This window comes from Poecilia reticulata, chromosome 14 (assembly GCF_904066995.2).
Source record: "Poecilia reticulata chromosome 14, P_reticulata-male-v2, whole genome shotgun sequence".
Lineage (NCBI taxonomy): Eukaryota > Metazoa > Chordata > Actinopteri > Cyprinodontiformes > Poeciliidae > Poecilia > Poecilia reticulata.
This window is the reverse complement of record NC_088843.1, coordinates 5,800,276-5,822,906: the sequence shown is the minus strand read 5'-3', so window position 1 is coordinate 5,822,906 and position 22,631 is coordinate 5,800,276. Positions and strand designations below refer to the sequence as shown.

The 22,631-nt window shown below is 37.1% G+C and overlaps 3 protein-coding genes across 3 annotated transcripts; all 3 read right to left on the bottom strand.

The window, feature by feature from the left end:
• Window positions 1–3,775: 3,775 nt before the first annotated feature.
• On the bottom strand, window positions 3,776–5,560 carry or41a3 (odorant receptor, family 41, subfamily A, member 3). The gene has a single exon (XM_081615788.1). The coding sequence runs from the start codon at window positions 5,194–5,196 to the stop codon at window positions 4,228–4,230; it is 969 nt and encodes a 322-aa protein (XP_081471914.1). The 5' UTR covers window positions 5,197–5,560; the 3' UTR covers window positions 3,776–4,227.
• A 3,029-nt stretch (window positions 5,561–8,589) lies between these two features.
• On the bottom strand, window positions 8,590–14,880 carry LOC145554907 (olfactory receptor 2AT4-like). Its single transcript, XM_081615787.1, has one exon. The coding sequence runs from the start codon at window positions 10,512–10,514 to the stop codon at window positions 9,546–9,548; it is 969 nt and encodes a 322-aa protein (XP_081471913.1). The 5' UTR covers window positions 10,515–14,880; the 3' UTR covers window positions 8,590–9,545.
• A 49-nt stretch (window positions 14,881–14,929) lies between these two features.
• Window positions 14,930–16,379, bottom strand: LOC145554959 (olfactory receptor 1M1-like). Its single transcript, XM_081615950.1, has one exon. The coding sequence runs from the start codon at window positions 16,357–16,359 to the stop codon at window positions 15,391–15,393; it is 969 nt and encodes a 322-aa protein (XP_081472076.1). The 5' UTR covers window positions 16,360–16,379; the 3' UTR covers window positions 14,930–15,390.
• Window positions 16,380–22,631: the final 6,252 nt, after the last annotated feature.

Sequence of the window (22,631 nt, the reverse complement as noted above, 5' to 3'; positions counted from 1 at the left end):
TGCACTAAATAAAGTGCTAAACAAATACAAACCATTAACCAATAGAGTAGAAATAGCTTCCTACAGAGGTGAGGAATTCATCCTTGAAATGGATTTTTAGATTATGAAACTGAATTGATTCTGAACATTCATTTAAAGTAGTATCTCATAACGCAAGAAATACTAATAACTTCCCTGGGTTTAATTAAATTGTGCTCTGTTTGTACAATACAATAATTATTATTTTTTCAGTAGAGTTTAACATCCGTGTAAGAGTAACGAGCTTTCAGCCACCTCATATTACAAACCATTAGACTGTCACTGTGACGCATTGCAGTAACTGGCTTTTCTCCCAACATAAGACCCTGTCATACTATTTTGTATCAGCCTCTAGTTTCAAGGGTGTTGAGAGACATGATGCCATTGGAAAACACCGCTCCCACATCATCACAATAAGAAAAAAAAAATCATAAATATTGGCGTAAAAGCAGAGAGTTTACGTAACGAAATTGATTGCAGGAAACAGGTGGCGCAAATACAACATGAGAACAAAACTAGTAACTGAGGACATCTAGTGTTCCAGACTAAGTACTGCACTTAAAAGACAAATTCACGTCACTAATCGTCATTTAGTGGTTTAAACATATGAAATATTATGATATATTATGGAAATTTGAATCTTGAAATATTTTTTCCCCTCTGGTTTATCCTGGTTTTATGCTGTTTAACTTAGTGTTAAAAAGCATTAAATAACAAAAAGAAAAAAATGAGGTAAGTTGATCACATCACTAGTCAAATCGTCATTTCTATATGAGAAGATAAAGATATTAAATGTGACAGGTTTTCTCTGCAAATACAAATAATTTTGTTCAGATACAAAAAATTTTAAATAAGAAATTCACAAATTCCTCACTAATAAACTTTTAAAGCCAATATCAGTAGATCGTTTATATGTTAGAAGAGGGCAAAGTGCCACCATTATAAACATCTTATTAAGTATTAACTAGACCTCCGGTTGGTAGAGTTTGCCCAGCAGATAGAAAACAATGAATACAGAAATAAATCTCACTTTGACGTGTCTTGTTAAAAAAAATGTCATCTTCATTCAGAAAAATTACTGGAAGCGGCTAGCCAGAAATTGTACTCAAGTACGAAAAGTGTTACTTTAAAATAATATCACTCAAGCAAAGGTTTTAAAAATGTGGAGCAGGAAAACTACTCACAGAATAACTTTTTCTTTCTTTCTTTTATTTTCAAAAAAGTTTCTCAAGTAAATGTAACTGTACAACCGACCCGCTTGGTGACATCGTCAGTTTCAGACGTTTCCAAATCTGTAATGTATCCATTAAACCACTAGAGGTCAGGCTTTGAACATTTTGCCTTTCTCTTTCCGTTTCACTCTGCAGAAATATAAACCAGTAGATTTAACACACTGTTCTAATAATCCAACAAAATATTCACATAAATAAAAGCAGCACCCGATTTTTCTTGTCCTAACACAGTTTATCCAGCTGAATAAATGTTGTTTTCCTGACAATAGTGTTAAGATTTTACTGCTATTAGGAGTGATGTTATATTTTTGCATTATTCCTGTCAAAGTTTTTATACAAAATAAAATTATTGCCTACGATAAACAGATTCAATTAAAAAAACTCTTCATTCACACATTTTTCTTGGGAAAATGTTCCATCACTGATGCAGGATGTTACATTCATAGACTAGCGGTTCTCAACGTGGGCGGTACCGCCCCCCAGGGGGCGCTGGCGGACATCTCTACAAAAGGGGGGGCGCTGGGATGCCTTTGGTCGAAGGTAAACTTTACACCTTAAATGCACAAAAATGCCAGTTTAGACTTTGAGCAACTTGATAAAACTGTATTGTGTAACATTAAACCATGCCTGGCTGCAACTGTATCTATGGCAGCTCTTCTTCTTCTTCTATTCAGTGTTTGTTAGCTTCTGTTAGCTTCTTGGCGCAGCTCCGTTCTCCTGCTACTGCTAGCTAAAATCACGATACCTCACTGTGTATCCCTCTGAAAAATGAACCCATTTAAATAAAGAAATCCCTCCATGGGTGATACCTCGATAGAGAGCGTTCATTTTATAGCGTTAACACGGTGCTGTAAGTGGTCCAGTATGAAACGGGGGTGATAGAACAACGGTACCACAGCACTTTTAAATTTCAATAATCAGAATGCAGAAATTGTTTCCGTTGTTTTAAAAGGTTTATGTCAGTCTGCATTTTCCCCATCGATACTCTTCCAGACCGCCCTGCACCTTAGGGAGTTAAAAAAAAAAAAGACTCGCACATTGCACAAAACTCTGAAACAAGAGAAGCGGGACATAAAACGGAGCGACGAACTAGATGTGAATTATGGCATAAAAACAGAGAATCCGACGCTGAACAGTGAAAAATCAACATATGTGAAACACATGACGATTAGGCTGCGCAGCAGGTGATGAGATTACTGATGGTCAATAAACGATAAAATAAATCTAGCAACAGGAAAGAAACTAAAGTGGACATTGCAATAAACCAAGAGAGGATAAAACTAATCAAATGAAACTAAATGGAAATGAATAAAGAACAAAATGCAAGAATAAACTAAGAAACTAAAGTAAATACAGAGGAGTAAAGTGGTATGGCAAGACCTTTGGAGCAATAATTAATACAGAGGATTGTATGGCAAGAATAAAGACACTATTTCCAGATAAAAGGTAAAATAATATTGTTGAAATGTCATGGGTTTAAGACCATATCTAGTACTGAGAATAAATATCTTACAGACCATAACAGTAAAGGACTGATCACTTATTTATGTTTTTAATTAGATTTGATATATTTATTTCTTCAATATTATTTTTCATGTCAGTTTTAATGTCATGAGGCTGATGACTCCATGACACTTTCAATTTGACTCATTAGGATTTGATTAAGAACCAGATTTGTTCTTTGTAATTTCTGTCCAGTAAAACTATTAATCTATAAATCAATAGACAGGTCTATATAAAGATATAATCCATGTTTCTGTCTCATATTTGTATGGCATTAAAAGGATCTGGAACTTTTGTTTTTCCATTGAAAGCTCTGGTTTGCACAATAAATGCCATGTGGGTGAAGTTTTATGGATGATGCTCTGATGTCCCATTCTCCTGAAGGCAGCACAGAGCTGCACCACCAGAAACTCACAGAAACACTGAAGAGAAGAAGAGTTATGATTAATGTAGTTACAGTTCTATCCATGTTTTAATGTTGCAGAGCTCAGTCGTTTTGCAAATAGTTCAAAGTTTAAACTGGCATGTTGTTCATCTTTTATCTGGTCATTTTGTGGAATATTTAACAACTAGAAAATGGCACAAAATAAGAATATTTTTTCCACTCTGATTTGCTGCTGTTAGGCCTACCAATTTTAAGTTGAATGTTCATTGCATTTTTTGTAGACGCCTGTGAAAATAATTTTTATTCCCATGACTTTTTTGTTCTCTGGGAAATTATTTTTGATGATACAGAAACAAGCATAAAAATCAAAACATCTACAATAGTGATAGTAATATTAATGATAAAATAATAGTCAGTGCAAAGTAGTCTGCAAATTGTTTGGTGGGGGGCGGTGAGGGACCTGAATAAAGGCTAGGGGGGCGCTGGCCCAAAAAAGGTTGAGAAACACTGATCTATACAGTTTGCATTTGTGATAAAGTTGTAAATGTGTAGATAACAGTTGCAGATTTGAAATATTTTTTTATAGAAACAGGAAACCTAACATTTTTAAAAGGCTGGTAAGATTTCTGTTCTCCAAACAAATCACAAAAATCAACAAAATGAGTTATGCAGACATATATAAATAAAATAGGTGGAACACCTTGGAAACAAGGTGTAGATTTTATCTGCCATGAAGTATTCACAAGACAAAACTATACATTGAAACATGGGTGAGAGTTTATTTATTCATTCTAAGTAGTGGTACACTTGTTTGGCTAAAAGGACAAGCAAGTCGCATTTATAAAACACAAAAATAGAGATTGAATTGCATTAGTCAAGATTATTTTACTTAAATGTATGGCTATTGTTTCTGTTCACAAGACACATTGATACAAAATTGTGCCGATATTAAAACCACAGAGTTGACCAAATTTCACAGAAATGTATATTTATGTTGCCAGCAGTTACTGTTTGCACATCCTTGATCATCTTTAACCACAATTCCTGGGTTATTACTTAATCATAAAGTGAAAAAGGATTGGAGTTTAATTATGCTTTTGAGTTAACTTTGGTTTTTCTAAACAAATCAAGTGTCCTGATTTTAATCTCTTTAGTTTTCAGAGAATAAACAATAGGATTAATGCAAGGAGGCATGCAAGATGCCAGCGACAGACTCAAAACTCTCTTCTCTGGGTCCACTGCCATTGAAAAAAACCCAATGCTGAAAATAACAAGTAGAGGAATATAAAATATAGCAACAACAATAATATGTTCAACACATGTGGCCAAAGCTTTTACTCGTCTGTCCACAGATTTCATCTTGAACACAGTCACCAGGATGCTCACATAGGAGAGCAGGATGAAAACAAAAGGTCCTCCCAGGGTCAGAACAGAGAGGGATGAAGATGCCGACCACTGCAGTGAGTAATCATTACAGGCAAGTCGAAACACAGGTGCATAGTCACAAAAATAACTGAACACCCTGACAGAGTTGCAAAAAGACAGTCGGGTCATTGAGCTTGTAGTGAATGTTATCATTACCAGAGTTAAACACCAGGTAACGCTGATAATCCAGCACATGCTGCGCACTGTATTGATTGAGTTCTGCCTGAAGGGGAAACATATAGCAATCAGCCTGTCATAGGCCAGTATAGTGAGTGCATAAGACTCCAGAGCTGCAAATGCATAATATACAAACATCTGAACAAAACACAGGTTAAATGGAATAAAATTATCTTTGATGAGAAAAATCTTTATCATGCCAGGAATGGTGCAGGTGTTAAGCACTAAATCTATCACTGCCAGGTTGGTGATGGCCAGAAATTTTGGAGTGTGCAAACTGTGACTCACAGCAATTGTATAAATCAGCAAACAGTTAAACATAACTGAAAACATATACACAAATGCCAGGAAGATAAAATACACAGATATGAAGGGAAATGACTCAAATCCAACAATGTAGAAACCTGGAGGGTGAATGATGACAGAAGTGTTTGAAACAGATCTAGAGGAAGACATCACCGATTCCCACAGCGTTTGCTGGAAGATGGAGCCTCAGTATGAAAATCTTTAATCTGAAAACAGAAAAGACAAGGCTTGTCAGAAATACAAGCAAAATTAAAATGAAGACCATAAGTTCTGCATGTTCTAAATTATTTTAAATTGTTTTACCTAATGTTGCTTCCGAGTTGTTCGCTGCAACTCTTTGTGAGGCTTCTTTCAGTGTCGGCAGCAGGAAGATTCCTGCGAATGTGACTGTGTGTACCTGGGAAATATTTTTAAAGCCTATCCCATGAGTTTAGTCTCAAGAAGTCATTGTGAAATACCTCATTTGTTCTAGTAAATTGGTCCATTGAGAGACCACCAAGTTCATGCCATACACTTTGTGTTTGTTGTGATCAAAACAAAGTTCTAATTATCTGAAAGTTGAATTGCAACTCAAAGCCTGATGCAAATTATATCAACTGTTTGAATCTGTAAAGAAAACATGTTTTGATGGACTGCCTTACAGCATGCTATATCAACATGCTGTAGCTACTGATTTGTTTCCAATGTACATATTCATGTTTAAGTTTGTCTGTGTTAGTTATTTTATATGTGATTGCCCAGACCCTTGTGACTGTACATCCTTTTTGACTTTCAAAAGTTAAACATTTACTTCTTTGTATTGAAATTATTCTTTGTATGCTTTTTGTATGCACACAGTAAAAAGCTTGCACATCATATTTTCCTCATTTTCTAACATTAGTTTACAATTATGCCCCACAATGTGGCAGAGTGATACAGTGGGTGTTTGATTCCAAGCTGTGCAATCCGTTTTGTCAATACGGCAATATTTTTATGCTGGAAATGATTACTTTTAAAAAGATTTTTCATTTTGGATTTAAATGCTATGCAGCTTGATGTTTGTTACTTTTATTTACATCTGGCAGCTGCTGAATGGATTACAAAAAGTTACCTAATCCCAAATCCAATGAGCTGAAACAGGAGACTTCAAAGACACAGAGGAAGAGCAAAGAAGAGAGAAAGGAGGAAGAAATTCAAAGCACATCTTCTGTCAATCATGATGAGGAACATGAGGTTCTAGATCTCACTCTTGAAGCAATGATAAGGACCCAGCCTTATCTGCAATTTTATAAAATCTGTTTGCATGATCATTATCTCTGCCTGTGTGAAGCTTCATGACTGTATAATCAGAAAAAGATTTGAAACGGATCAGCAAAAGCAAAGGAAGTGGATTAGCAGGATTCAATTAATCCAGGAAAAGCTGCTGCAGCTCAGAAAAAAACAAAACAAAACAAAAAAAATGTCCTACTGGCTACTTGTTTTCTTTGTTCTTAAAAACATGTTTTAAATAAAATAAAAGAAGTATATGAAAAGTGATTGGGGAAAGGTAGGCAGGTAGATACATATTGGGCCAGGGGTCATCCAGTAGAAGGGAAACCCCGACCCACGGTCACAACTCCAGAATCCATCCAGAGATATTTCCAAAAAAGAAGAAAAATGTCCAAACAATCCAGCCAATCAGAACTTAATCAGAATGAAATAGTCCCACTCTCTCAATAAACTTAAATTGAAACTCAACCTGAAACCCCCATAAACTGCAACATGAATTTTCCCACTAAGTCAACCCCAACCGGCAAACAAACACATAAACCCACAAACAAATACTGATGGGTATTTTTCTCGAACCTTCATTAAAAGAACCACAGACAACGTATATGAATTTTCTGACCAAGCTTTTGCAAAAGGAGAAGACTCAGCAAACTGCTCCTCCAAGCCGTTCACTGAGCGTTCTGAAGACCTTTGGTTACATCTTGTCTTTTATTATCAAGCGGAAACAGGGAGGATAGCTAAAGAAGACAGCAGAGACAAATTATTAGGTAGGGAGTATTCTGGTTGATAAGAAGGCACCTGTGGAAACGTGATTTAAGGTCTGGGAAACACACAGTTAACTGTTTCACATGAAGACAAACAGGCAGATGGGCCTCCAGGTCAGTTTATACACACAGAAGAAAGAGAACACTTTAAATTGAACATTAGACTGAATATGAACTAAAGTAATAGCAAAATGATAATACCAAAAAATCTCTAACAAATACCATTCCAGGGCTCAGTTCAGAAGCTGAGTCCAGAGAGCTGGTTGCTTTGTGGCGCGACCATCTTATCCTGAATCTGACCAAAACAAAGGAGATGACTGTAAATTGTTATTACATGGACAACAGACTGGACTGGAGATGCAGCAGTGAAGCTGTCTACAAGAAGCGACAGTCCAGACTTGTGCATCTTTTCTGTAGTGTAGATGATTGGAAAAACAAGCTTCCTGAACTGAAGAAGAGATGTTCCTACGTAACAAGATAGTAACCCGTTTCTAATCCTTAGCATCAATTTCAATGAGTCTGTAACGGTGTGTTCAGTCAGAGGCCTGTTCAGATCTCCTGTGTAATGGCACAGATAGTTTAAATGTTTCTGTTAACATTTAACATCAGTTTTTTAAAAAAGAAAAAAGGTAAGGTAAAGGTAGATGTCATAAAAGGAACCCTTTTATTTTGTTTACACTGATTTAAAGGGGAAGAGTCCTGATTTATGGCAGGAGATTCATGCTGCAGGACTTGAGTGATGTTCTTGGGTAGTGTATTTAATTTATGTGGCTGGTAGATTTAATAAACTACCAGAAAGCTGGTAGTTTATTAGAACATGAGGCCATTATGTCCATGGAAAAGAAATAGCTTGAGGACACACTGTTCTCTCTTATTCACATCAGTTATCCATTTATATTAATGGATTATTTGAATTCAGAAAAATATGACAGACATGGTTTAGCATTCTTGGATATGTGTGTCAACAATAGCACATTTCAGGTTGAAAAGCTACTTAGTGAGTGGATTTAGCTATGCATGAATTCTTTAGATGTTGTGCAACAGTAACAGATTGAGAAGTTATGAGCACAGTCTGGTGGGTTTGTGGAATTGAAATCAAGGCAAGTGAGTTTGAAGCCAAAGTCAAAACCAAGGGCAAAAAATGCTTTCAAGTTGTTTTCTTTAAACTATGGTGTTCTATCATTTTGCCTTGAGGGTCAAAATTGTAAGCATAAAAGGCAAAAATAGCAACCTTTTTTCAAACAATTCTTGTTTTTAAATAAACTAAACATGCAATATTTATTAATGAAACAAGCAAGTGTTCAACCTATTGTAGAAAAGTGTTTACCAAAATCATAAAAAGGATGCAGTTTATTATTACAAATAGAAAATAATAACATTTGCTGCTTTTTTCCTAGACCAAGTTTTCGTTTATTTGGATTTTGAAGATTTTAGAAGAACATGGTCCTGTCTTTCTTTTGAAGAACTTTCTATATATGCCCAGGTTTAGTAAATGGCTGTGCCAAAAGCTAAAATTTAAACTAAAGGTGTCAATTTGGATATCATTAATCGGTGGGACATATTTTAATTGTGGTCACTTGAAATCACTCAGAGGGCCGGATGTGCACCCAGACCGTACTTTGGACAACCTTTCATTTTGTAGACAAAAACTTACTTAAAATGCATTTTAATGTCATGAAGGATCAAAACAGGATGATGGACAATGTCAGTTTATTCTTCTAAAGCGGCAGCCTGAGATATGACATGTACTGAGCCCATTTTACCACTAGAGGTCAGGCTTTCATCATACTGTGTATGTACGTTCATATGATTTATTTTTGGAGTACCGTACATTTAATGCTGCAACCTTTTACTGATGTCCTCATGCATCAAGATAGTGACCCGGTTTGTTTTCTCTTGTCCGTCATTTTCAGGTGGTTGTGGAGTTTCTCAAATATAGTTTTAAGCTGTGCTAACAAAATAAAAGCAACTGAAAATAATGAGCTGAAACATTAATTTACATCAAAAATATTATGATACATTTTATGGAGTATGTTTTAAGAAATCTATTAATATTGCTGACAAACCAAGCAAACTAAGAAAATTTCCATAACTAACACGCACATTTTCACACACGTTTAGACATGTGACTAGTCTAGATTCATGGTGATTAATAGTTACAGTATAGATTATAGATACAATCAAATATCTAAAAGGAGCTTAAGAAACGGAAACTCAGCAATCCAGCAGTGAAAAAAATCTCTTGATAACTGGAAATAACAAAAAACATTTGGCTTTACAGAAAGATCTATATCAAATGTTCCCTAATTAGAAGAAAATAAAGACACACAACTAAGTCAGAAAATATTAATTGTAACAATATATGTACAAAATAAAAATTTACCATACATTTTCATTAGTGAACTGAACAAAAATTATTTTTAATTTTTTATTCTTGTTTTGATCAGACCTTCCAGTTTATCACTGTAACGTCTGCAAGGATTGTTATTAGAATTTTGTACTAACTTTGGTTTTTCTAAACAAAACTAGTGTTCTGGTTTTAATCTCTTTAGTTTTCAGAGAATAAACAATAGGATTAATGCAAGGAGGCATGCAAGATGCCAGCGACAGACTCAGAACTCTCTTCTCTGGGTCCACAACCATTGAAAAAAACCCAATGCTGAAAATAACAAGAAGAGGAATATAAAATATAGCAACAACAATAATATGTTCAACACATGTGACCAAAGTTTTTACTCGTCGGTCCACAGATTTCATCTTGAACACAGTCACCAGGATGCTCACATAGGAGAGGAAAATGAAAATAAAAGGTCCTCCCAGGGTCAGAACAGAGAGGGATGAAGATGCAGACCACTGCAGTGAGTAATCATTACAGGCAAGTCGAAACACAGGTGCATAGTCACAAAAATAACTGAACACCCTGACAGAGTTGCAAAAAGACAGTCGGGTCATTGAGCTTACAGCAAATGTTATAATTCCCACAGAAAAACACCAAGAAGAAAAAATAATCCAGCACATGCTGCGCACTGTGTTGATTGAGTTCTGCCTGAAGGGGAAACATATAGCAATCAGCCTGTCATAGGCCAGTATAGTGAGTGCATAAGACTCCAGAGCTGCAAATACATAATATACAAACATCTGAACAAGGCACAGGTTAAATGGAATAAAATTATCTTTGATGAGAAAAATCTTTATCATGCCAGGAATGGTGCAGGTGTTAAGCACTAAATCTATCACTGCCAGGTTGGTGATGGCCAGAAATTTTGGAGTGTGCAAACTGTGACTCACAGCAATTGTATAAATCAGCAAACAGTTAAACATCACTGAAAACACATAAACAAATGCCAGGAAGATAAAATACACAGATATGAAGGGAAATGACTCAAATCCAACAATGTAGAAACCTGGAGGGTGAATGATGACAGAAGTGTTTGAAACAGATCTAGAGGAAGACATCACCGATTCCCACAGTGTTTGCTGGAAGATGGAGCCTCAGTATGAAAATCTTTAATCTGAAAACAGAAAAGACAAGGCTTGTCAGAAATACAAGTAAAATTAAAATGAAGACCATAAGTTCGGCATGTTCTAAATTATTTTAAATTGTTTTACCTAATGTTGCTTCCGAGTTGTTCGCTGCAACTCTTTGTGAGGCTTCTTTCAGTGTCGGCAGCAGGAAGATACCTGCGAATGTGACTATGTGAACCTGGGAAATATTTTTAAAGCCTATCCCATGAGTTTAGTCTCAAGAAGTCATTGTGAAATACCTCATTTGTTGTAGTAAATTGGTCCATTGAGAGACCAAGTTTATGCCTTACACTTTGTGTTTGTTGTGATCAAAACAAAGTTCTAATTATCTGAAAGTTGAATTGCAACTCAAAGCCTGATGCAAATTATATCAACTGTTTGAATCTGTAAAAAATACATGTTTTGATGGACTGCCTTACAGCATGCTATATCAACATGCTGTAGCTACTGATTTTTGTTTCCAATGTACATATTCATGTTTAAGCTTTTCTTCATTTTATAATATGTGATTGCCCAGACATGTGACTGTCCATCCTTTTTGACTTTCTACAATATTAATCTTCAAAAGTTAAACATTTAACAAGCGTCTCATGAACACAGCTGTGGTCAGGCACGTGCAGAGGGGGGTGGGAAGAAGGCTGGGAGTGCTTGAGCATCTGCCCCTTTTGCTCCTTGTCCCCAATGCCCTTTTGGTCAATTCTCTTTTTTGGGGGGAGAGGGGGCGTTTCTAAGCCCTCTTCTGACACATAATAACATGTAGTAAAATTATTTTGTTTTTTGTTGGGGTTTTTTTTGTACAACATAATATGTCCGTCACCTTATTACCTTTGACCTTTTGCCCGTGACGCATGACGCAATTGCCTCTCTCGCAGTGAGATAAGTCGGTTAACTGCGGAGCTCAACGTTCCAGATTACAGAACAGGTTTTGGTGAATTAAAAAAAAAAAAAGAAAAAACGTTTTTGGTGAATAAAGTGGAGTAAACTTGCTATTTGTCAGATGACAGAAATCCTTGATGTATCATTTCTGCGTCAGCATGGAGTAGCGATTTAAGCAGAGATGTAATGAAATACAACAGACACTGACAGGCCTCTGCTTCTGCCTTTCTCTGAAGAACTACTGAGTGGGAGGAGACAGCCAGGTGAGGAAAAACTGTTCTTAACTATCGATTCAATATTTTTATCATAGACATTAGGCTGTTGTTGTGCTATTAGCTAGCTGCTAGCTAACGACTTTGCTAGCAAAGCAGCATTTGTTGTATTGAAAATATTATTTGCATGCTTTTTGTATGCACACAGTAAAAAGCTTGCACATTATTTTTTTCCTCATTTTCTAACATTAGTTTACAATTATGCCCCACAATGTGGCAGAGTGATACAGTGGGTGTTTGATTCCAAGCAGTGCAATCCGTTTTGTCAATACAGCAATATTTTTCTGCTGGAAATGACTTTTAAGAAGATTTTTCATTTTGGATTTAAATGCTATGAAGCTAGATGTTCATTTACATTTGGCAGCTGCTGAATGGGTTAGAAAAAGTTACCTAATACCAAATCTCCAATGAGCTAAACAGATTTTACTCGTATGTCATGGAGTCTAATGTCTTAACCCACATGCAGAACACCACGCGGAGAACAGAAATCAGTTAAATATGTTTATTGTAAACACACAATAATGATCAACAATAGGGTTCTGAACAAAGTCTGCAAACTGGATCTCCGGAGCACTGCAATATGAAAAAAAGAGAGATGGTGAGTTCAGGAGTCCTGGAAAACGGCAGTGTCAGAATAAACGGACCGGTCTTGGGTGGAGGTAGGTTGGGGGGAAGAATCACTGTGGTTACCAGGGTTTGGTTCAGGTGGAGGGTTGCTGCTTGACCGACGAAGAGGTTGCGGTGGAGGGAGGACAGGTAAGCTTTGGATCACAGAAGGCGAGGAGCGAGTGAGACTGATGACAGGGTAATCCAAGGAGGTTTGGTTTACTGCGGAGGTGTCAGTGGAACTCTGGAAACCAGAGGGTCCACAGAGTCACGAGGAATAACCTGAGGAAGAGGCACAAGGAGACATCACTTTGAGGTCCACAACAGGAGATCACAGTGAGAAGCACAGAGGGCTAGAGTACCAAATACTTGCTAACACTCTGGAACTGTAGTGTTGGCAGCTCCGTCCTCATATACTCCTCCAGACGATCTGATTAATTGCAGGTGTGCAGGAATCCAGGAACCACCGGCAACGCCTCAGGAAGAAACAGCCTCTTGGCACCCTCTGGTGGTAAAAGTGGGGGAAAGCAGCAAAAAGGAACCATTCCAACAACACGGTTCCCAACAGCGTAATTGTTTTTATGGTGGAATTTCGGCAACGCCAGCTACCGGCAATTTTTATTTATTTATTTTTTATACATTGTGGTGTTGCCAGAATTCCACAGTAAAATAAATTAGGGATAAAAAAGTTTTTTGTTTTACGCCAGTTCCTTTGCGATTTCAGTTTGATATATCAAAGGCATTATAAATTTGATTATTAAAAAACAATAGACACTCAAGTATCACACCAACATTCTAATCTTTGTAAATTACTTTTGCTGTCTGGTTTATGGTTTTACATCAAAGATAAAAACATCAGCAAAATTTGTAATTTTGGATAATTAATTCCATTAATTTTAGGGTAATTTTCTGTAGGCTATATTACAATATTTTTCTATGAATTTTACAATTACTTAGATTTTTACAATAGATTTCTGTGTTTTCTACATTTAAAAATCACTTGCCATATATGTTTATGGAGTTATTGTAATTCCATGTATTTTCTACAGTAATGAAGTGATTTTTATATTACAGTCAGCAACCGTAACTATTTGACCATTTTTTAACGAAAATTTAGTGACTTATTTTGCAGTGGTGACTGACGGTGATTCAATGTAGTTTATATGATAATAAAATGTTTTGGACATTCTATGTTTTGGCTGAAAGTAGTTTTAAATTCTTGGTGCTACTATTTGGAGTTTCTGTGCTGATTAATTTTTTTGCGAAGCGATAAAAGCTGGGTAGCTCTTGAATTGCTACACAATGGAGCCATGTTTCCCTCAGTCCACTGGCTGCAATGTTGACACCTTGAGATGCCATGAGACCTAAATCCTGATACTCATGGCATGGAGTGCAACCCAGTTTTCCATGTCTGGCATATAACCATTCATTTTAGCTTTTAACCTGGTTATATTGATTATGTCCAGACAGAGGGATAATCAGTAGGTCTAGATTCATGACCTGTTTGTTCTGAAGATCCTGCAGCTTCCACTTCTCTTCCTAACATGGCGCCTCCTCACCCTGACTCTCATACTGATAGGAGGAACCACAGAGCTCTGTTAGGTTAAAGCTCATCTTCTGAAGTTGGGATATTTTTCCTCCAACAGGTCCCAGAGGAATCACCTCAAACCAGATGTTGAACTGGATTTTAATTCAATGTCATTTGTGAATGTTAGAGCCTAATTTTCAAAAGTGGAGCTATAAAGGTTGAAAAAGGTTATTATTTAAATCTCATCAACATCAATATTTTCACTAAATAAGAGGCAAAAAAAAAAGTTTAATAGAGGAAAAGCCTCCCGGACTCTGAGCTCAAAGCAAGATGTGTTTAAGAGCATCAAAATATATACTTTTTACATATTAGAAAATGTATTTAATTTCACATAATTATCGCGGTAGAAGCCATTTGTTTGTTAAATACTTAATGAAACATATTTACCGTGTTTGATGTTTGTTGTGAATGACGCATACTCACAAAGAACGAGATAATTAGTCCAACTTTGTCGTTTATTGAACGTTCAGAAACTACAGCGGCTGTGATGCGCCACAGCAAAGGTAAACAAAGATAAAACAACCCGAACAGGTGATCAACTCTAAACCACTCGCACCTTTTAACTCTGTCTTTCTCTCTGTGTGTGTCATTTAAGCACACCCGTTGCTGTGCCAACCCCTGAGCTCCACAAGCCGACCAGAGATTACATTAAAAACATAACATTCAGTCCGTTACAATATCAGATTTTCAGGCTTGATATTTATGTGGCGATTATTAATAAGCCTCTCATGAACACAGCTGTAGTTAATTAGTTCATTTTAAGCTCCTGCAATGCTCGTTATTAATGGAACCGAAACGCACAGAATTGCAACACCTGATTGAAACAATAATTACAGAGATTATTATTTTTGTCTCGTCATTAATTTGAACACGTTTTGTTGATTTTGTTGTTGTTCTTTAATAAAGTTATGAATGTTTTAATAAGGGGTCAGAGGAACAAGTGCTGGTCTCAGCATCATGGCGGCGTTCAGTTAATGCCGATATCGAATCAAAACCTTCCGCGATCAACGTGTTATTGCAGCCCTGCTATAGCAAAGCACAAACAGTTCAGAAACAATATGAAATGGTGAAAAAAGCTGTTTATTAACTAATTAGGTCGTGTTTTAGATTGTTCTTGAAAAACTAATCACTCACGGCTGCACAGTGAACCCATAGATTCTTTACAGCAGACAGCTGCTCCCCTCTGTTTGTCCTTGGGGTGCTCCCCTCTCTTGCAGGCACGCAGTACCTGCAAGAGATAGCACAAAACATTTGGCTATACAGAAAGATATATATCAAATGTTCCCAAATTAGAAGTAAATAAAGACAAAAAATAAGTCAGACGTTATTTATTGTAATAATATATGTACAAAATAAACATTTACCATACAGTTTCATTAGTGAAATGAACAAAAATGATTTTTTTTTATTCTGGATTTTATTCAGACGTTCCAGTTTATCACTGTAACATCTGCAATGATTGCTATTAGAATTTTGTACTAACTTTGGTTTTTCTAAACAAAACTAGTGTTCTGATTTTAATCTCTTTAGTTTTCAGAGAATAAACAATAGGATTAATGCAAGGAGGCATGCAAGATGCCAGCGACAGACTCAAAACTCTCTTCTCTGGGTCCACTACCCTTGAAAACAACCCAATGGCAAAAATAACAAGAAGAGGAATATAAAATATAGCGACAACAATAATATGTTCAACACATGTGGCCAAAGCTTTCATTCGTCTGTCCACAGATTTCATCTTGAACACAGTCACCAGGATGCTCACATAGGAGAGCAGGATGAAAACAAAAGGTCCTCCCAGGTTCAGAACAGAGAGGGATGAAGATGCCGACCACTGCAGTGAGTAATCATTACAGGCAAGTCGAAACACAGGTGCATAGTCACAAAAATAACTGAACACCCTGACAGAGTTGCAAAAAGACAGTCGGGTCATTGAGCTTATTGCAAATGTTATAATTCCCACAGAAAAACACCAAGAAGCAAAAATAATCCAGCACATGCTGCGCACTGTGTTGATTGAGTTCTGCCTGAAGGGGAAACATATAGCAATCAGCCTGTCATAGGCCAGTATAGTGAGTGCATAAGACTCCAGACCTGCAAATGCATAATATACAAACATCTGAACAAGGCACAAGTTAAACGGAATAAAATTATCTTTGATGAGAAAAATCTTTATCATGCCAGGAATGGTGCAGGTGTTAAGCACTAAATCTATCACTGCCAGGTTGGTGATGGCCAGAAATTTTGGAGTGTGCAAACTGTGACTCACAGCAATTGTATAAATCAGCAAACAGTTAAACATCACTGAAAACATATACACAAATGCCAGGAAGATAAAATACACAGATATAAAGGGAAATGACTCAAATCCAACAATGTAGAAACCTGGAGGGTGAATGATGACAGAAGTGTTTGAAACAGATCTAGAGGAAGACATCACCGATTCCCACAGCGTTTGCTGGAAGATGGAGCCTCAGTATGAAAGTCTTTAATCTGAAAACAGAAAAGACAAGGCTTGTCAGAAATACATGCAAAATTAAAATGAAAACCATAAGTTCTGCATGTTCTAAATTATTTTAAATTGCTTTACCTAATGTTGCTTCCGAGTTGTTCGCTGCAACTCTTTGTGAGGCTTCTTTCAGTGTCGGCAGCAGGAAGATACCTGCGAATGTGACTGTGTGTACCTGAGAAATATTTTTAAAGCCTATCCCATGAGTTTAGTCTCAAGAAGTCATTGTGAAATACCTCATTTGTTGTAGTAAATTGGTCCATTGAGAGACCAAGTTCATGCCTTACACTTTGTGTTTGTTGTGATCAAAACAAAGTTCTAATTATCTGAAAGTTGAATTGCAACTCAAAGCCTGATGCAAATTATATCAACTGTTTGAACCTGTAAAAAATACATGTTTTGATGGACTGCCTTACAGCATGCTATATCAACATGCTGTAGCTACTGATCTTTGTTTGCAATGTACATATTCATGTTTAAGCTTTTCTCCATTTTATAATATGTGATTGCCCAGATATGTGACTGTCCATCCTTTTTGACTTTCTACAATATTAATCTTCAAAAGTTAACTATTTACTTCTTTGTTTTGAAATTATCCTTCGTATGCTTTTTGTATGTGCACAGTAAAAAGCTTGCACATCATTTTTTCCTCATTTTCTAACATTAGTTTACAAATATGCCCCACAATGTGGCAGAGTGATACAGTGGGTGTTTTATTCCAAGCAGTGTAATCAGTTTTTTCAATACGGCAATATTTTTTAGCTGGAAATGACTTTTAAAAAGATTTTTCATTTTGGATTTAAATGCTGGGTTGCACAGTGGCGCAGTTGGTAGAGCTGTTGCCTTGCAGCAAGAAGGTTCTGGGTTCGATTCCCGGCCCCAGTCTTTCTGCATGGAGTTTGCATGTTCTCCCTGTGCATGCGTGAAAGTTACCCAATACCAAATCCCGAATCCCCAATGAGCTTAAACGGGAGACTTCAAAGACACAGAAGAAAAGCAAAGTAGAGAGAGAAATAAATTATCTCAAAAAACAAAACAGATTTTACTCGCAATTGTTTTTTTACAGTTGAATCTCGGCACCCCGGCTGCCGGCGTTTTACCCTAAAATAAAAAACAGATTTTACTCGTATGTCATGGAGTCTAATTTCTTAACCCACATGCAGAACACCACGCGGAGAACAGAAATCAGTTAAATATGTTTATTGCAAACACAAAATAATGATCAACAATAGGGTTCTGAACAAAGTCTGCAAACTGGATCACCGGAGCACTGGAATGTGAAAAAAAGAGAGATGGTGAGTTCAGGAGTCGTGGAAAACGGCAGTTTCAGAATAAACGGACCGGTCTTGGGTGGAGGTAGGTCGGGGGGAAGAATCACTGTGGTTACCGGGGTTTGGTTCAGGTGGAGGGTTGCTGCTGGACCGACGAAGAGGTTGCGGTGGAGGGAGGACAGGTAAGCTTTGGATCACAGAAGGCGAGGAGCGAGTGAGACTGATGACAGGGTAATCCAAGGAGGTTTGGTTTACTGCGGAGGTGTCAGTGGAACTCTGGCAACCAGAGGGTCCACAGAGTCACGAGGAATAACCTGAGGAAGAGGCACAAGGAGACATCACTTTGAGGTCCACAACAGGAGATCACAGTGAGAAGCACAGAGGGCTAGAGTACCAAATACTTGCTAACACTCTGGAACTGTAGTGTTGGCAGCTCCGTCCTCATATACTCCTCCAGACGATCTGATTAATTGCAGGTGTGCAGGAATCCAGGAACCACCGGCAACGCCTCAGGAAGAAACAGCCTCCCTCTGGTGGTAAAAGTGGGGGAAAGCAGCAAAAAGGAACCATTCCAACAACACGGTTCTCAACAGCGTAATTGTTTTTATGGAGGAATTTCGGCAACCCTAGCTGCCATAAATTTTTATTTTTTAATTTTTTATACATTGTGGTGTTGCCAGAATTTCACAGTAAAATAAATTAGGGATAAAAATGTTGTTTGTCTTACGCCAATTCCTTTGAGATTTCAGTTTGATACATCAAAGGCACTGTGACAGACTGGCGACCTGTCCAGGTGACCCCGCCTCTTGCCCGGAACGATAGCTGGAGATGGGCACCAGCAACCCTCCCGACCCCACTAAGGGACAAAGGTGTTAAGAAAATGTATGTATGGATGGATGGATATCAAAGGCATTTTAAATTTAATTATTAAAAAACAAAAGGAACCCAAGTATCACACCGACATTCTAATCCTTGTAAATTACTTTTGCTGTCTGGTTTATGGTTTTACATCAAAGATATAAACATCAGCAAAATTTGTAATTTTGGCTAATTAATTCCATTAATTTTAGGGTAATTTGCTGCAGGCTATATTACAATATTTTTCTATGAATTTTACAATTACTTAGATTTTTACAATAGATTTCTGTGTTTTCTTCATTTAAAAATCACTTGCAATATATGTTTATGGAGTTATTGTTGATAGGTATTTTTCTCAAACCTTCAATAAAAGATCCACAGACAACGTATATGAATTTTATGACCAAGCTTTTGCAAAAGGAGAAGAGTCAGCAAACTGCTCCTCTGAGTCGTCTACAGAGCATTCTAAAGACTTTTGTTTACAGCTTGTCTTTTATTATCAAGCAGGAACAGGGAGGATAGGTAAGAAAAACAGCAAAGACAAATTTTTAATGCACACAGGCAGTTTCTAAGGTAGGGAGTATTCCGGTTGATAAACAGGCACCTGTGGAAACATAATTTAAGGTCTGGGAAACACACAGTTAACTGTTTCACATGAAGACAAACAGGCAGATGGGCCTCCAGGTCAGTTTATACACACAGAAGGAAGAGAACACTTTTAATTGAACATTAGACTGAATGTGAACTAAAGTAATAACAAAATGATAATACCAAAAAATCTCTAACAATTGTAATTCCATGTATTTTCTACAGTAATGAAGTGATTTCATTACAGTCATCAACCGTAACTATTTTATCATTTTTTACAGTAAATTTACTTACTTATTTTGCAGATGACTGACGGTGATTCAATGTAGTTTATATGATAATAAAATGTTTTGGACATTCTATGTTTTGGCTGAAAGTAGTTTTAAATTCTTGGTGCTACTATTTGGAGTTTCTGTGCTGATGATTTTTTTTGCGAAGCGATAAAAGCTGGGTAGCTCTTGAATTGCTACACAATGGACCCATGTTTCTCTCAGTCCACTGGCTGCAATGTTGACACCTTGAGATGCCATGAGACCTAAATCCTGATACTCATGGCATGGAGTGCAACCCAGTTTTCCATGTCTGGCATATAACCATTCATTTTAGCTTTTAACCTGGTTATATTGAACCTGTGTCCAGACAGAGGGATAATCAGTAGGTCTAGATTCATGACCTGTTTGTTCTGAAGATACTGCAGCTTCCACTTCTCTTCCTAACATGGCGCCTCCTCACCCTGACTCTCATACTGATAGGAGGAAAAACATAGTTCTGTTAGGTTAAAGCTCATCTTCTGAAGTTGCTGGAGTTGGGAAATGTTTCCTCCAACAGGTCCCAGAGGAATCACCTCAAACCAGATGTTGAACTTGATTTTAATTCAATGTCATTTGTGAATGTTAGAGCCTAATTTTCAACAGTGGAGCCATAAAGATTGAAAAAGGTTATTATTTAAATCTCATCAACATCAATATTTTCACTAAATAAGAGGCAAAAAAAAAGTTGAATAGAGGAAAAGCCTCCCGGACTCTGAGCTCAAAGCAAGATGTGTTTGAGAGCATCAAACAATTTTTTTTCTTAGAAAATGTATTATATTTCACATAATTATCGCGGTAGAAGCCATTTGTTTGTTAAATACTTAATGAAACATATTTACCGTGTTTGATGTTTGTTGTGAATGACGCATACTCACAAAGAACGAGATAATTAGTCCAACTTTGTCGTTTATTGAACATTCAGAAACTACAGCGGCTGTAAACCGCCACAGCAAAGGTAAACAAAGATAAAACAACCCGAACAGGTGATCAACTCTAAACTACTCGCACCTTTTAACTCTCTCTTTCTCTCTGTGTGTGTCATGTAAGCACACCGTTGCCGTGGCAACCGCCAGCGCTCCGCAAGCCGAACAGAGATTACATTAAAAACATAACATTTAGTCTGTTGTGATATCAGGTTTTCAAGCTTGATATTTATTTTGCGATTATTAATAAGCGTCTCATGAACACAGCTGTGGTCAGGCACGTGCAGAGGGGGGTGGGAGGGAGGTTGGGGTTGCTTGAGCATCTGCCCCTTTTGCTCCTTGTCCCCAAGTGCCCTTTTGGTCAATTCTCTTTTTTTGAGAGGGGGCAGGGGGGAGTTAGAGGGGGTATTATTTTCTAAGCCCTCTTCTGACACATAATAACATGTAGTAAAATTATTTAGTTTTTTGTTGGGGGTTTTTTTGTACAACATAATATGTCGGTCACCTTGTTACCTTTGACCTTTTGCCCGTGACGCATGACGCAATTGCCTCTCTCGCAGTGAGATAAGTCGGTTAACTGCGGAGCTCAACGTTCCAGATTACAGAACAGGTTTTGATGAATTAAAAAAAAAACAAAAATGTTTTTGGTGAATAAAGTGGAGTAAACTTGCTATTTGTCAGATGATGTATCATTTCTGCTTCAGCATGGAGTAGCGATTTAAGCAGAGATGTAATGAAATACAACAGACACTGTCAGGCCTCTGTGTCTGCCTTTCTCTGAAGAACTACTGAGTGGGAGGAGACAGCCAGGTGAGGAAAAACTGTTCTTAACTATCGATTCAATATTTTTATCATACAGACATTAGGCTGTTGTTGTGCTATTAGCTAGCTGCTAGCTAATGACTTTGCTAGCAAAGCAGCATTTGTTGTATTTAAATTATCCTTTGTATGCTTTTTGTATGTGCACAGTAAAAAGCTTGCACATCATTTTTTCCTCATTTTCTAATATTAGTTTACAAGTATGCCCCACAATGTGGCAGAGTGATATAGTGGGTGTTTTATTCCAAGCAGTGTAATCAGTTTTTTCAATACGGTTAATTTTTTTTTTTGCTGGAAATGATTACTTTTAAAAAGATTTTTCATTTTGGATTTAAATGCTGGGTTGCACAATGGCGCAGTTGGTATAACTGTTGCCTTTCAGCAAGAAGGTTCTGGGTTCGATTCCCGGCCCCGGTCTTTCTGCATGGAGTTTGCATGGTCTCCCTGTGCATGCGTGGGTTTTCTCCAGGTACTCCAGTTTCCTCCCACAGTCCAAAAACATGACTGTCAGGTTAATTGGCCTCTCCAAATTGCCCCTAGGTGTGAGTGTGTGTGTGCGTGGTTGTTTGTCCTGTGTGTCTCTGTGTTGCCCTGCGACAGACTGGCGACCTGTCCAGGGTGACCCTGCCTCTCGCCTGGAACGTTAGCTGGAGAGGCACCAGCAACCCTCCTGACCCCACTAAGGAACAAGGGTCTAAGAAGATGGATGGATGGACTTTTGGAATTGTAATTTCTTTTTTAAGAACAAAATGTTTTGTTTAAAAAACTTTTTTTTTAATTAAATAACTCGTTTTTGTATCGTGAACTTAAAAAGTTATTTGCCAAACATAAACTTTTATTTTCACACATCAGAAATCTTTTGTTGCGCGTTTGGGCCCTGCCCACGATGTCATGCGAGAATAACAAGCAAAACTTTGAGTCACAAACAAAAACTTAGAATAGCAAGAAAAGATTTCTGACATGCGCAAATAACTTTCTTTTGCAAATAATGTTTTCATTTCATGAGGCAAAAATGTGTGATTTTAATTTTTCAAGTTTTTTTAAGCAAAACTCAGTAGGCTTTTCTCATGGTGACATGCATTAACAATTAAATATTTGCTTTTGTTGGTTTTTTTTCCTGCAGTTCCACATTAAAGTTTGATGCAGCTCTGCTTTCCTGAATGGACCATCTTCATCTCCACTGCAAGTGTAGCAAACAGGCAGCTCTTTTTTATAGGTTAAAGTACTCTAAAAAGTTGCATTGTGCCCTTTTTTATATTTTTAATAGTGTAATTCTGTAAAGACAAAATATGTCTGGTGGTCCAGCAATGATTTACATATCTTGCTAAATTGCGGGTTTGAATATTGCAATACTTTCCTATAACAAAATAGACCTGCAGAAAGAAATTACTAATGAAATATCTTACATATGCCTAGTTGCATGCTCGTAG

Coding starts and splice junctions, on each gene's coding strand:
- or41a3 (XM_081615788.1), bottom strand. CDS start 5,196: ATGTCTTCCTCTAGATCTGTTTCAAACACTTCTGTCATCATTCACCCT.
- LOC145554907 (XM_081615787.1), bottom strand. CDS start 10,514: ATGTCTTCCTCTAGATCTGTTTCAAACACTTCTGTCATCATTCACCCT.
- LOC145554959 (XM_081615950.1), bottom strand. CDS start 16,359: ATGTCTTCCTCTAGATCTGTTTCAAACACTTCTGTCATCATTCACCCT.